Here is a 15,645-nt window from a genome sequence, read left to right on the forward strand (position 1 = left end):
CTCCAGCCCCCCCGCGACCCTTAACAGAAACAAGCGGAAGAAAATGGATGGATGGCGTACAAGCAGCAGCTCCCGTTAGCTACGTAACTCAACAACAGCACCTTTGTCACTTAAAAAGCACACGTCACCACGCATTTTACATTTTACTAAAGAATGAGAAATAATGACTTACTTATTCATAGTCTTCTCTTTTGAGATCGATGCGGATCGGATGCGTACAAACTACTCAGTAACAAATAGAGCGAGGTTATCCTCACATCACTGTTGGCCAATAAGCCAATTTGACAAAGCAGAGTATCTTTGGTTAAATCAGGCGGGAGCTCCTGCTTCGCTGCTATGACCGTACTGTGACATCAGCAATAGGTGCACCATCTGCACCTTGCGGTTGTCTTATTCAGTGTGAAAGGGACTTAACCAACTTGCTATAGAAGAATATCATCAATATCAATATCAATGTGTGTGACTGGCAAGTGGGGTGGCCAGTAGGGTGGCCAGCAGATTCATAGGGGTGGCCGTGGCCACCCCCTGGTGGCGCTATTCTCCATGCCCCGACCTAATCCTAAAGACCAGAATTCTTCCCAGGTCAAAGTGACAGCAACTGGTGCCGTTGAAACATCAAGAAAAAGGCGAATGTCTTGTGAATTCCTGTAAACAAAAGTCCTGGATTAAAATATTGAATACCTTTACATGTCCAGCAGGAGAAAAAAAAAATCAGTTGGTTACAAATCTGGATTTTCAAGCTTTTGTAGTTATGTTTTGTAGCAGCTTTTTCCTGCTTATTTTACTTTTCCTCTAATATTTTGACATAATATCTGATGTCGCTATGATAATTAGCAAAGAATTTTATTTATAACATGATCATTTCTGCATATTACAACAAAACTTTTTAGTTGCTGAATTTGTTTTGGGCTGCACGGTGGTGCAGTGGTCAGCACTGTGGCCTCACAGCAAGAAGATTCCAGGTTCAAGTCCCGGCTCTGGCATTAGATCTCTCTGTGTCGAGTCTCCATGTTCTCCCTGTTCCTGCGTGGGTTCTCTCTGGTACTCCGGCTTCCTCCCACAGTCCAAAGACATGCAATTGGGGACAAGGCTGATTGATACTCTAAATTGACTGTGACTGTGAGTGTGAATGTTTTTTTTTCTCTATGTGTTGGCCCTGTGATGGACTGGCGACCTGTCCAGGATGAACCCCGCCTCTCGCCCGTAGATGCTGGGATAGGCTCCAGCCCCCCCAAGACCCTTAACAGGAATAAGCGGAAGACAATGGATGGATGGATGGATGGATGGAATTTGTTTGGACCAAGTTATAGGAGGAACTATCTATACCAATTTACTATTACTTTAACAACAATTTGCTTGCAACACATCATGTTAGAGAAAGCATTATTTGTTTGTCAACAAAACATATATGAAACAGTTCACATTATTAGCTGTAAATATTGTTTACTGTTTCAAGTGTGAAAAATTGAAATAATATGAACGGAATGACGTTAATTATCTAAAAAATGCCATGCTAAGTACTAACATGACAGGTAGTCCATGCAAGGCTGCACAAAATACAAATAAGGTCAATTTTCTGGTAATTGGCTCATAAGATTTCTGTACACACAAAACTGCATAGCTTGTAACACTTTTTTTCCAGTATTGTTGTTATGCATCATTTCTCCACAAGCAAATCACAAAGCTCAAAAGTCAACCGGTCAAAACCTTGCCCACGATGTTCAAGGGTTGCACAGTTACTGTAGAGTCCTTTTGAGGAACTCCACCAGAAGGTGATGGGGGAAACCAAAATCCATCTGAATGATCACATAGCCCTGCAGTATGGACAGGAAGGGAGGTTGAATACAAGGTCATACAGAAAAATTGTCATGTTGCGAAAACACGTAACACTCACATCTTGAGGAAGAACCTCTGGGTTAAATATATCAAATAAATTGGTTCCCTGTTTGTCCAACAGCCTGGTTAGCTCAGTCTCAAGTACTGGAACACAATATTAAAATCACTTCAGAAAATTTGACTTAACTTTTATTCAAGTAAAAAAAAAAAAAAGGGGACATCACAATAACGTTTCCACGCAGGCCATTACAGAGTATTTTCCCATGTGTGCTTCATACCTGACAGAACCTTGGGAATGCCGATCTTATTCACAGATTCTTTTACAAACTCCTGATAGGCCACATCCAGCTCCTAGAGAAAGATGGTTCTTGAAGTGAGTCCAATCAAAAGATTCAAAAACACTGTATGTTTTCAGGATCAGCTTGATATCAGCAAGAGATGGAAAAAAACTTGACGTGAAGGAGGATGACTTTGCAGTGAGGGGCTCGCTCATCTGAGAGGCTGCTCAGCGATCACATTGCTTACAAAGCCAAAAATGCCATCTTGCATCATCAACAAGAAACTGCTGTCCTGTCTGGAGACACTTTGCCCACTGCTGGTACTTCAGTTAACAAAACCCTTCACTAATCTGTTCAGAGTTACACATCGCTCTTTGTTCTCAGAAGACTGACACACATGAAGAATTATCGATCACAAAGGGTCACTTTAGATTCACGTTAACGCCAGGTCATAACTACAAAGCTTTTTTTTTTTGCCACAGTTCAACAGCATTCGTCTTGGTAGCTCTACTATTATATGAATGAAGCACATTGTCTGTGGATTGCGTATAGAAAAGATTCTTACCTGGGGATTTTGGAGGGGCTGCTCAACTCGTTTAATAGTAATCCTGGAGAAAAGGAGTACGATCATCACACAACATGGAGAAAAGGGTTTGTTAAGGTACTGCAGGAAAACAATTGTGAATGTATTTTGTGCAGGACAGTGCCACACCCTTTTAAACACTGGGTAATGGGCTGCGAGCAGCTTCATGGTCAAGCCCCCTAACCTGAACTGATGTAAGCAGTGTAGTTTCTGATGAAAAAAGTTTGTGAAGGACAAGATGTGTCTTCATGTGTAGGTTGTATGCAATAATTAAAACAGAACATTTATTTTATGTAATACTATAAACATGCAAGTCTGCTCTTTAAGCGGCTGTGGCATTGACTGGGAGACTATTTTACAGGCCCAGTGTGAAGAATCTGGTGACATCTAACTGTGCTTTTGCAGATTTCAACCTGTTGCCTCATCCCTCTGTAATGAGAGGCTATGGTGGCCAGTAGGATCCTAAGCTTGCTAGTATTTGGCTGATCAGCTGTTTCCGCACGAATTCCAAATCTCTAGCTCTCTGCATCAAATTTATGTAAAAAACCAGGACTTTGCAACGTGATACCACTCTTGTGCTTCTGGAACTGAAATGGACATTGGATAAATTAGCATGTCTAAAACAGCTGCTTTAAAGGGTTCCTACATCATTGTTTGAAGGATACAACCATTGACTATGGGGGGTGGGGGTTCTGGAGATGGAAGCAATGGATTTCTGGCTGATTATTGCAGACATACTGGGTGCTTTCAAGAGATCAATATTTAGTAAATTTCTCCCATTTAGGTACAGTATGTAAGCTGAATTTACCTGCAACAAAATGTAAACTGGTGTCACCATGACATGTTTCTTGTGAAAATTAAGGAGACAGATCTTACTCTGAGGGTTTGCCCTGCAGAGAGAGGCACTTGTCAGCATAGGAAGCTGTGACATCTATGACAATGTCCTAGAAATAACAACAATTAAACAAACAAACAAACATAGAACATCAGTTAAACACACTCAAATCTTCATAGAAGAACCTACCCTGAGCACTGTCAGAAATGGAGTTATTTTCAACATTGGTCCCAGCCAGTTGACAATAGGCATCCTAAAATTGTATCATGTCTCATAGTTTTATATAAAAGAGAAAATTTGAGGCAGAACAGGAAGGAGAAAAGATAAACGTGTTCCACAATAAGGGTCACATTAATAAATGGTTAATGGCGCTTCAGTTATGCTTCTTCAGCACTCATATATAACAAAGCATTAACCAATAGCTATTAGGATACTTTTTTAGGACGTGTTACAACAATAGGAATCAATAATCTATGCTTGGACAGTCAACTAGTTTGATTGTCCATTTTTCTTCCATATATTTTAGTGTGGGCCAAAATGATTTAGCAATTACTTGAAGTGCTGTCCAGTTAGCATCTTACATTACCTTATCTAGTTACACATATTTGTATATCTAAAGTTCTTATGAATCCCCCTCAAACCCATCATCTCACCGTCTGGAAGAAGAGGGTGGATGTGGCTTGACTCCCACACCAGAGCTGCCCAGAGGCCTGCGCCCAGACAGTGGTTCCCTTGGTTGAGGTGTTAAGGTAGGGAACAGATGAGCTCCACACTTGTAGCTCAGAAGATCCTGATTCAAATAGACACTGGACACGTAAAGGCAAAGCAAGATTATGCAACACATTGTTGTGTTCTTGAACTGTCTGTATACAGAAAGTGTGTACTGGGGAATTTGTGTTGAGACTTTTCACATTACCTTTTTTAAAAGCTCCGGCATGGCAATGGAGACATCTCGCTGGAAAAGTTCCTAGGATCACGTTCATTAGAATAACATGAGAACCAGCAGAAGATATGAAACTTTGTCAATTTCATCATCTTTGTTTCCACATCTTCTACTTAACAAGAAAAGATGCGCAGGCTGAGCATATTTTTGGTACATGCAGAATCAATAGGAATATAAGGCCTGTATGTTTACTGCACAATATTCAGGGAGATGTACGTACAGCGAGTTCTGCTCCAGAGATGTTGAGTTGAAAGCGGCCATCGAGGTGGGCAGCGCTCAGCATGGGGTTAAAAACCTGATCTGGTAAAAAAAACAAACAATTTATAGCCACAACAGAGAGCTGTATGTTAAAAAACAAACCAAAAAAAAAAACCATTTAAATGACAATAAGAGATCCTCATCAGACCAAATGTGGTGTTGTTCAGCCAGGCTGGGAGAGGAAGTGGGATGGGTGGAAGAGGGACATTGCTTCTCTGTAGTCAGGAGTGTGGTGACAGGGATGGCTCACTTTTTCCTGTCCTTAACTGGTGATACAGGTACCAAATCAATAGTACTTTTTCCTCTCCAAGACAAACAAGGAGTTAATAATATGCAATATTTGTACAGCTACACTTTGCTTCACCTGTGATGTAACAACATGCAAATGTGAAACAAATATTCCACTATGTTCCCCACTTTCATAAAGAAAGTCATGCAAACATGCAGCCTGACTCAGCTTTGTAATATTTGACACATACAGCTAATACAGTTCTTTGTTACCTTGACTCCTCCCCCTTTACAGCATGTAGACTGGAGTGCCTATGTCAGGGGTCCCCAAACCTTTTACTGTGAGGGCCACATAACTTTTCCGTTCTCTGATGGGGGGCCGGGGTCAGTTTGTAACAGAAAAAGATCGCAGGGGTGCCTAAACGTAAAAATGTATTGTTTTCCAGAAAGCCACTCTACCAAATAACTCTCTCTGGGTTCTTCAGAGAAAAAAAGTCAGGAAATCTATAATGACACCTCCAAATAACCCTCTCTGGGTTCTTCAGAGAAAAAAAGTCAGAAAATATATAATGACACCACCAAATAACCCTCTCTGGGTTCTTCAGAGAAAAAAAAGTCAGGAAATCTATAATGTCACTACCAAATAACCCTCTCTGGGTTCTTCAGAGAAAAAAAAGTCAGAAAATATATAATGACACCACCAAATAACCCTCTCTGGGTTCTTCAGAGAAAAAAAGTCAGGAAATCTATAATGACTCTACCGAATAACCCTCCCTGGGTTCGGGTCTAGGATTTTTTTCTGGGGGTTCCCAGATAGGGGCACGGACTGCAGAAAGGTGGAATAAAATGTCACGTTCTATGCGTGTATGAAATAATTACTGACTGTGTTCACAACAAATGGCAATGAAAATTTTCACGTTGCTTTATTCGCACGAATAAAGCAACGTGAAAATTCGCGTTGCGTTTGGTGTGAACACACAGTCAGTAACTATTTCTATTCTATTCCTGTGTGTTCACACCAAACGCAACGTGAAAATTCGCGTTGCGTTTGGTGTGAACACACAGTCAGTAACTATGTCTATTCTATTCCTGTGTGTTCACACCAAACGCGAATGCGAGTTTCGCGTCGCATATTCATGCGAATTTGACGCCGGATCATTTTTGTGTCCATTAGTGTCATTCACGCCAATACGCAAATTCGCCCACCTACCCGAGTAGCGAGTATTTCCAGCAATGTTTCATTCTGCCTTTTCACCATGGATATTCAAAGAACTGTTGCGTTGTACGTGCCATGGAAGGCCGAAATACGTCGGAAAACTAAACGCCATCGTATGTGGGTTAACAAAACCATCCAGAGGCGAGCACAGCTCGGTGAATTTCACCGCTCGGTGAACCAAGCTCCTCCAGGGGCTGTATAACTGTCACTTCCAGCGGTATTTTCGGATGACGACTGGCCAGTTTAACGACCTGCTAGCTAGGATCGGTGACATAATTTCACGAATGGACACCAATTTATTCACCCGGTTCTTGTAATTTTGACACGTCGTGTCATATAGAACCGGGTTCCCACACATAGTCACAATCAACTTGTCCTCCATCTTGCAACAGTCAGCCGTGAGGTCGGCATATCCTCAACGCTGATTGGCTGTCTTGACGCAAATTTTTCGGCAAAGCTGAATATTTTCAACTTGCGTGAATGGCGAAACTTCACCTCACAAATTCACAGCGCTAAATTTCGCAGCGTGAATGAGGCGAATGTGCGAATTCGTGTTTGGTGTGAACACAGTAATAGTTCATAATCAAAATAGTTCATAGCTAGCTATCACTTTTATTATCAAGTACAAATACACATATATGGACAAAAAAAAACAAAATGCGTCTCTGGTATTGTTCAGGGGGCCGGGCCAAATGTGGAGGCGGGCCATATCCGGCCCGCGGCCGTAGTTTGGGGACCACTGGCCTATGTGGTAATGTGGTCTAATGAATCATGTTAAATAATATTTGTATATGTATTTTCAATATGCTACGTAGTGATTTGGGCCAGTATCGAGCTGATACAGATCCACATGTATCCTGAGGACTAATGCAAACAAAACTGTTGAGGTTTGTAGATTGAACCCAATAGCACGACACAAGACAACAGGTTAGGTTGCCAACTGGCGAGGCTTTAATAGCAATAATCTCAAAGGAATAAGGCTTCAACTGAAAGCACTGTCACAGGAGCTTCCGTGGGCCAACGGAGGCCTGAATAACTTCACTTCCGGGTAGTGCCTTTAAGGTGACGAAAAACGCAAAGTGTTCCTTTAAGGCAGAGTTGGGGAACCATGTGACATGGAGGGTCGTGTGTATGCAGGTTTTTCTTCCAACCAAATACTTTAACAGGTGATTCCACTGATTAACACACCTTCAGCCACAGAGGAGTGTTAATCAGTGGAATCACCTGTTAAAGTGTTTGGTTCGACGGAAAACCTGCATACACACGACCCTCCTTGGCACATGATTCCCCACCCCTGCTTTAAGGTCCGAAATCCCAGAGGATAATAGGCTCCAGGGAATACACTGAGAATGAGGAACAGGAATTCCAAAAAACGGAAGTGATCAGAAAGTCACGATGGGAACATCCAAAGGAATGCGCAGAGAGAACTCTTCATGGGGCAAACTCTCCAGGAAACCGACGCAAGGGAACAATATTACGAGCAGAGAAGACTGAAAAAAACTTATCTGCACTCTTCAGGACAAACTCGCAACGAGGACTGGGAGGCAAACAAACTTATACTAGCCAGAGGGAGCTGATTAGATGCAGGTGAGTAACGAGCGGATGAGCTGCAGGTGCATCATGACGCGCGCCTCACCCGCCTTCGTTGCAGGTTACGCAACTCCCCAGCAGCGCGCTCAGATGTCTCGGGGAAAGCAGCGCGTTCACGTAGGGAAGGTTGAATGGCAGGCCGAGCCGCAACAAAAACAAAGTATTAGCACTGACTATAGTGACCACTGACCTGAGATCCAAAAGTAGAGCATCCTGTTCTCAGTCAGCTGACTGGGGTGGAAAACAGAGTCATTGATCACTGCAGTCGTATTTTTGTACTTGGTCAGCCCCTGAAAGATTTTTAAGAAGGGTTAGGGTTGCAATGATGATAATTCCTTTGCTTGTGTATGTGACTGTATTTCCTGGTATGGTTTACCTTGTGGTATGACTCTATATAGTTTGTGGCGATGACAGGAGGACCAGTTACTCCAATGTCCATTCTGATGTCTCCATCACTGAGGAACTGCTCTGTGAACACATACAGGAGTTCAGTCTTATGGGGGATGAGATCGTTTAAACAGTGGGATTCTATGGTGGGGGGGGGGGGGGGGGGTGGGTTGACCTGAATGAACTATTGGTTGAAATGCTGTATTTTTATTAGCGTCTAATTACTGGAAACAGAGGATGTATTCCTTAGCTTGGAACAGAGTGGTGCAGGAATACTTGCTTAAACCTGGTTTTTAATTAAATGCCTGCGACAAAAACTGTCACAACTTTGTTAGTCCTTTTAATATTTATGAATATACAAAGCAGGGCTTCTTCCGCAGAGCCAGCTATTGTGCAGCACTATAATCAAAGGCTAACAGTGGCCCAGGCTTTGAGAGTCACAGAACTAAATTGTGGTACAGTACAATGAGTGCCAAGACTGAGAGTAAGAACATACGAGCAGCAGCAGGCTAATTCTGGAGGAGCACAGAGGAGGGTGCTGTTGACTAACAGAATACTGGGGCCAGTGGTTCTAATAACTTTCAGTTTTAGATTTAGATTTATTGCCAGATATACTATGAAGACTTTACATGAAATTAGGAGTCTCTCTCTCTCTCACACACACACACATATGAACCAACCTGCTGTGTCTTGTATAAAGTCAGCCAATATATTTGCCACTTTGTTGATCTCCTTACAAATCTGCATTTAAGAACGGACAAGAATATATCAACATGCTAAATTATCAACATGAAGTCTTGCAGATTGAGACATGAGGGTATTTTTGGGGTAACCTGTCCTTTGATGACTAATTTGACAGTGAAAGTGATGAAGTCGGTGAAGAGCTTCTTCAGCCAATTTGGTCTGAACAACAAAAAAACACACCAACAGGATCAAACAGTGAAACATACAGATGGTCATTCTGTTCTGATAGTCTTTCAGGGTTCACGTGTTACTCACTCTCTGTCTCCCTGCAGGAGCAGACGGAGCTTATCAAAGTTCAGGGAACACTTGGATGTGTCTGCAGCAACTTTCCCCTCACCACAGTCTGATAAATCAGGCAATAGATTTGAGACATACAATGTAGGATGTTATGTCTATATTATTTCAGGTTACTTCGGAACAATCTGGACTGTATGATGATCCATGTAGCACAATGGTACCAAAAAACAAGTATTTGTTGGTTGAAGAATTTCTGACTCAGCAACACCACCCCAAAGAATTATTTCCACAGCAACAAGGAGAACGTAATGGGATAATGTGAATGAGTCAATCAGCAATGCAGGATGAGGCAATCAATGATTAAATGATTTGAACACAATGGTTTTCTTCCGTTCATAATAAAATGAGCAGAATCTATTTCAATAAGCAAATTATTCAGTTTTTTTAAATAGGCGTGCCTATACTCATCAACAGAAAACAGTATGTTGTTTAATCACTCACATCATCAATCAGTCAAGCTCAGTTCATGCACTGTTTTTATAAAGGCAGAACACACACACACACACACACACACACACACACACACACACACACACACACACACACACACACACACACAGATATAGATATAGATATACTCACAAAGTTTGGGGTTGATTCCAAGATCAATCTGTGACTCTATCTCAAAATTTATTGAATTTGAAATATTGGCACTAGATGAAAAAGATGGAAGAAAAAAATTACAGATGATAATAAAAAAGTGAATTTGGTAATTTCCTTAGAAATGATAATAGCAATGCAATAAATCAAACATTTGTTACTAATCCTCATGCTTTTGTAATTGCCAAAGCAATTTTTTTTGCCAAAGCTTTTTTTTTGTTGTTGCTTGAACTCCCTATGATGTTTTGTCTCCAGTTTATTATGTTTACTGAAAAACTTAAGAAAAATTACTTAGGTGATTATTTTAAGAAGGTTATGATCCATCCATCCATTTTCTTCCCCTTATTCCTCCTATTCGTTGGAGCCTATCCCAGCATCTACAGGCGAGAGGCGGGGTTCACCCTGGACAGGTCGCCAGTCCATCGCAGGGCCAAAACATAGAGACAGACAACCATTCACACTCACATTCGTATCTCCGGTCAATTTAGAGTATCAATCAGCCTGGTCCTCAATTGCATGTCTTTGGACAGTGGGAGAAAGCTGGAGTACCAGAGAGAACCCACTCAGGAACATGGAGACTCCACACAGAAAGATCCCACGCCCGAGCCGGGACTCAAAAACCCGGAACCTTCTTGCTATGAGGCAACAGTGCTAACCACTGCACCACTGTGCCGCCCTGAATGTGATGATATGACAAATTATTCATACAAACATTATTTGGTGTCAAAACACTTGGAGTAATTTACAAAAGTAGACTCTTGTTCAATGCGGCGTGGTGGTGCAGTGGTTAGCACTGTCACCTCACAGCAAGAAGGTTACGGCTTCGAGTCCCGGCTCAGGAGTGGGAGTGGAGTCTCCATGTTCTCCCTGTGCCTTCGTGGGTTCTCTCTGGTACTCCAGCTTCCTCCCACTGTCCAAAGACATGCAATTGGGGACTAGGCTGATTGATACTCTAAATTGACAGTAGGTGTGAATGTGAGTGTGAATGGTTGTCTGATGGACTGGCAACCTGTCCAGGGTGAACCCCATCTCTCGCCAGTAGCCGCTGGGATAGGCTCCAGCCCCCCCGCCACTCTTTAACAGGAATAAGCGGACGAAAATGGATGGATGGATGGATGGACTCTTGTTCTTCAGATGGTATTACTTAATTCAAAGAGGTAATGTTACATTGTGTCCATGTGGTGTTCAGTTGGGGATACCACCCCCCCCCCCGAAACTCCCACCTCCCACCCCATCACCATGAGACATTGAAGGCTAGAATGCAGTCTCACAGATCACCACTGCCTAGATAAACACTCGGTAGGTGTAATTTTAAATTTTTTAGGAGGGACAAAAACCAAGGTTCACACCAGAATTTCAAATTCAATTGTGATGAAATCAGTTACATTCAGTTCTTTGGCCCTGACATGTAGACAATGGTCCTGACATGTAGACAATGGCCCTGACATGTAGACAATGGCCCCGACATGTAGACAATGGTACCGACATGTAGACAATGGTCCTGACATGTAGACAATGGTCCTGACATGTAGGCAATGGCCCTGACATGTAGACAATGGCACTGACATGTAGACAATGGCCCGACATGTAGACAATGGTACTGACATGTAGACAATGGCCCTGACATGTAGACAATGGCCCTGACATGTAGACAATGGTACCGACATGTAGACAATGGCCCCGACATGTAGACAATGGTACTGACATGTAGACAATGGCCCCGACATGTAGACAATGGCCCCGTCATGTAGACAATGGCCCCGACATGTAGACATTGGCCCTGACATGCTCCAGTTTACAAATATTCCACCATCCCCAAACAGTTGATGCATACATGAATACAGCCAGAGTCAGATGTCAGTAGAATATTGCACACCCTAATCCCTCTTCACATTATTTATTCTTCTTTCATTCTTCTTTCATTCTTCTTCTTCTTCTTCTTCTTCTTCTTCTTCTCCTGTCATCCATTTTCTAGACCGCTTATCTGTTGGGGGAGGGGGCAGCTGACATAGGGCAAGAGGCGGCATTCACCCTTGACGGGTCGCCAGTCAGTTGCAGGGCCATCAGGAGCAATCAAATGGGGGCTCAGTATCCTCCTCAAGGATACTTCAACATGGTCACCGAGGGAAGTGAGGATTGAACCAGAGACCCTTCGTTTGCTAGAAGGCCACGCTACACTCTAACTCTGACTTATGCCGCCACTTATTATTATTATTATCATTATTATTATCATTATTATTATTATTATTAATGTTGTTGTTGTTGTTATATTTGATCCCACTAAAGGATAAGCTTTGATTAAGGATAAGCACTGATTTGTTTGTCCATTTGTTTGTTTACTTATTTTGTTTTTTACAAACACTATTATGTCTCCTTCATATTTTACAAAGATGTGCAGATGACTTTCAGCTTTGACCCCTGAGTGGCACATTGATACACATGACTAACATTGTAATAAGGAGTAATATTAATGATGTTTTACTGTACACAAATATTACAGAAACATGAATGGTTTTACATAATAGACCTCCAATGTTTATCTACCACTGGTCTTATTCTAAGAATAAGTAAACACACACACACACACACACACACACACTCACAGCCAGCTTCTGTATCCATACTGGATGGTCCCTCTGAAAACTGCAGATACATTGTGTATCTCCATGGCGATGCCTTCACCTGGATGAAGTTCAAATTTACTTTGACCAATCGTCAGGTTGTGAATCTCCAAACTGGGTGGGGCAAAGGAGAAATCCTCCATGACTTGATGACTTTGTAAGCGTACACTACTGATTCTATGTGTGTGTCTACTCACTTGTCAAGACCATATGCGACTGTGCCTATGAAGTTCAGCGACTTCTGTGCCTTCACACTCGGGTATCTGGCATGTTGGAACGCTGCCTCGATCACTTTAGTAGTTTTCTCGTTCACTGCACAAACAAAAACATGGTGGCAAAGACACATGAACACAGAGGCACCTGGCAGTTTGACTGCCGGGAAAGTAATGACGTACAGGGTCAGAATTAATTGTGGAAGGTCTTCCTGACTTACAGCATATATGCAAAATATTTCCTTACCATGTTGCAAAAGAATAGGGCAAAAACAAAAACCTCAAGGTGTGAAGGAGCCCCATTCATCGAATAGAGAACTCAGTTAATTGAGTTAATTGATTCAAACTGGTGTGATCCAGAATGTATTCAAAATTGAACCGACTGTTTAGTAGAAAGGATTGTGTGAACGTTGCCACCTAAGGACCGTTGTTGGTGCAGAAATATAGAAGAAGCCTGATGTTCAGACCCATTGCACACTGTTATTTTTGGTTCTGGCTGGACTGTAGGACCATCCCTATAAACATGAATGTGGGTTGGTGACCACACATATAGTCAATGAGCAATCATTAGAGCAGCCATGGTCACAGTTACACTTACATGTAGTTCATATCTGGATTCTTGTTTAATTAGCCCCGCCTAGTTAGACTGAGAGAGACTGTTGGTTTGCTGGATGCATGCAGCACCATGCAGGCTCAGGGATAAAGAGTATCTAAGGCTAAGATGGAAGTATTAACTGAACCTGAATGCTGTGTTTCATGCAAAAAGAAGAGGCGTTAGAACAATTTCATCATGTCAATACGATTTAAAAACATATTTTCAGAACATTTCAAGATTTTATACAAAGTATTGTTATCAAATTATGAAAAGTTCCACCAGGCTGAGGTTTACATATTGGATTGAAAAGGAATTGCACATCACTTGGATCCATGTCTTGTCCAGTGTAAATAAGGACAGGTGATGGATCCATTCATTATTGATCGCTGGCTACATTTGTTTGTTAACAAGCACTGAATTACACTGGACATGGCTTGAAATCACATAACTGAGCACTCATTCCCATCATCACAAAGGAGGCTACAACAGATGACAAAACCTCAAGGACTGTGTGGGGTTGTCGGAGTTGAGGTGATATTACAATACTTCTAGTGTCTACATACTAGGAATGACACCAAAATTATAATTACACCATCAGAAAATTCCAACCAATTTTAGAACACTCGTGAAAAATAAATAAGTCTAAATTTCCCTCATTCTAGTTTTAAATATGATTGAAAAAATACTTAAGACAAACACCAGTGACATATTCATGGATTATAATCCCTGTGTTTACATATTACCTCTAACAAGACAAAATCCCACTTACACACGACAGCAGCTGGGTATGTGAGGCGGCAGACAGCTCCACTCATTTTGTAAGCAGAGGCAGGGTCCTGCAGGCAGCCCTGAGATGTCCCAAATGTAGACAGCAGGAGGAGTAGCAGGAGCCGTGGTGGGAAACCATGAAGAGGCATTGTGCTGTGGGATAGTTCACGCTGGGACAGTTTATGTCTACGAGTGTTCCCTCCGTTCCTACTGACTCTATACAACAGAGTCCTGTTGCAAAACTTGCATTAGAGTGATATGTGTTTGTCCTGGACTGGGATCGATATCCCAACCGCTCTCTCCTCCACAGAAATGATTGTTTCCACCTTTTTTAAGCTCCCTTTTTTTAACCAATCAACTTGATTTTAACAAGTCTGGCTATTGGTGAGAGAACCCAACAGCCAACACACTCATTCCACCGTCAGGGAAAACAAGCAGCTTTCTAGTAAGAAACCAGAAAACCATTCCATTAATCAGACTGTGAACTTCTAATCAACTTGAAGAAAAACACAACACTGATCAGATTCACCTGTTTAAGGGAACTGACCACAGAGTGATGTACAAAAACCTCAGGTCAAAGTGCAAATTATTATTATTCTAATTCCAAATTATTGATATTACTCCAAATTCTATGTTCTGATACTAGGACCAGTATACAAAATGACCGGAAAAATTAAATCCCCTCACAGAACGACCTGGGCTTCCCACTGGAGAGGAGCACGTCTGGAGTACAAATCTGCTCTCTCCTCAGTGTATTTTAAATTTAGAGCACTTTTGCCTCTTTCAACAGGTTAGCTAAAACTGTGCTCTGATCCAAATTTCTCCGAATAAATTTCAACAACTGTTGGAATAAAGTGCTGCTAGATTATCCAGACTAACTAGATGGAGAGTCTAACTGTAAAATGAACAAGCTGCTACCTGCTAGTCCCTGAGAATCCACCGAGTAAATCTGGTCTGGTCCACTCCTGTCAGAGTGAGTGAGTTTACAATGTAAACAATGCAGGGGGAGGAACACAGAGGGACAGATAACAACGACGGGGATAAGTGACAGATAAGAGATCTAAGAGCAGCTTTTTTGGTTTTGCAGCGTGTATGTGAGTGTGTTTGTGGTATAGCTGAGAGTGCTGCGATACTCCATGAAACTTTATGATACCACATCAAGTTTATACCATAATCTTTTAAATTTACCTTTGCACGTGTAAGAATGAAATTGTAAGTTTTTTTTTTATACTGCAACTCTGGAAGTCAATTTTTGATGCTCTTCAGTCATTTTTTGTGTTCCTTGGGGACAATTTTGCATCGAAAGCATATTTCAAAGTTAAATAAGAGAACGATGATAATTTTGCATGAATGAATTATGTACACAGTATTAATTGTACAACTGTGTAACCACAATTTTGCTCAAACATTGCACACATACATAACTACCATTGCTTTGAATTTTCACTTGCACGTTTCTGCAGTGTTTAAAGCAACCACTGCATCTTGTGTGGGAGCATTTCCTGTGTGTACTGTGTATGTACTGAGAGTGTACTCTCATCAAAAGTGATTCCAGCAGAGGGACCAGCTTTCTGCTTGGACGCTGATTTCATATACTTCAGTATAGCTGTCTGTGCCAGATGTTGGTTGCGATGTGACATATTTAATCTGAGAC

At 41.7% G+C, this 15,645-nt stretch overlaps 1 protein-coding gene across 2 annotated transcripts; it reads right to left on the minus strand.

Moving 5' to 3' along the window:
- Window positions 1-221: 221 nt before the first annotated feature.
- On the minus strand, window positions 222-14,953 carry cetp (cholesteryl ester transfer protein, plasma). 2 transcript variants are annotated; one of them, XM_086208250.1, is made up of 17 exons: window positions 13,993-14,953; window positions 12,614-12,728; window positions 12,399-12,530; window positions 9,778-9,848; window positions 9,154-9,241; window positions 8,988-9,057; window positions 8,835-8,895; window positions 8,144-8,235; window positions 7,958-8,057; window positions 4,696-4,775; window positions 4,449-4,499; window positions 4,186-4,338; window positions 3,574-3,641; window positions 2,680-2,722; window positions 2,115-2,187; window positions 1,895-1,980; window positions 222-1,814 (listed from the first exon to the last, which is right to left on the minus strand). In XM_086208250.1, the coding sequence occupies exons 1-17, from the start codon at window positions 14,138-14,140 to the stop codon at window positions 1,737-1,739; spliced, it is 1,509 nt and encodes a 502-aa protein (XP_086064376.1). In that variant the 5' UTR covers window positions 14,141-14,953; the 3' UTR covers window positions 222-1,736. The 2 variants fall into 2 exon arrangements, 1 of the variants encoding a protein (XP_086064376.1); XR_015116938.1 differs by lacking the exons at window positions 222-1,814; window positions 1,895-1,980 and having other exon boundaries at window positions 3,506-3,641.
- Window positions 14,954-15,645: the final 692 nt, after the last annotated feature.

Source organism: Aulostomus chinensis, chromosome 7 (assembly GCF_037954235.1).
Source record: "Aulostomus chinensis isolate RoL2024-O1b breed Wild chromosome 7, RoL_Achi_v1.0, whole genome shotgun sequence".
Classification (NCBI taxonomy): domain Eukaryota; kingdom Metazoa; phylum Chordata; class Actinopteri; order Syngnathiformes; family Aulostomidae; genus Aulostomus; species Aulostomus chinensis.

Coding starts and splice junctions, on each gene's coding strand:
- cetp (XM_086208250.1), bottom strand. CDS start 14,140: ATGCCTCTTCATGGTTTCCCACCACGGCTCCTGCTACTCCTCCTGCTG. Junction 8,896..8,987: donor AATTAGTCATCAAAGGACAG/GTTACCCCAAAA, acceptor TCTTAAATGCAG/ATTTGTAAGGAGATCAACAA. Junction 4,776..7,957: donor GCTCTACTTTTGGATCTCAG/GTCAGTGGTCAC, acceptor TTTTTTTACCAG/ATCAGGTTTTTAACCCCATG.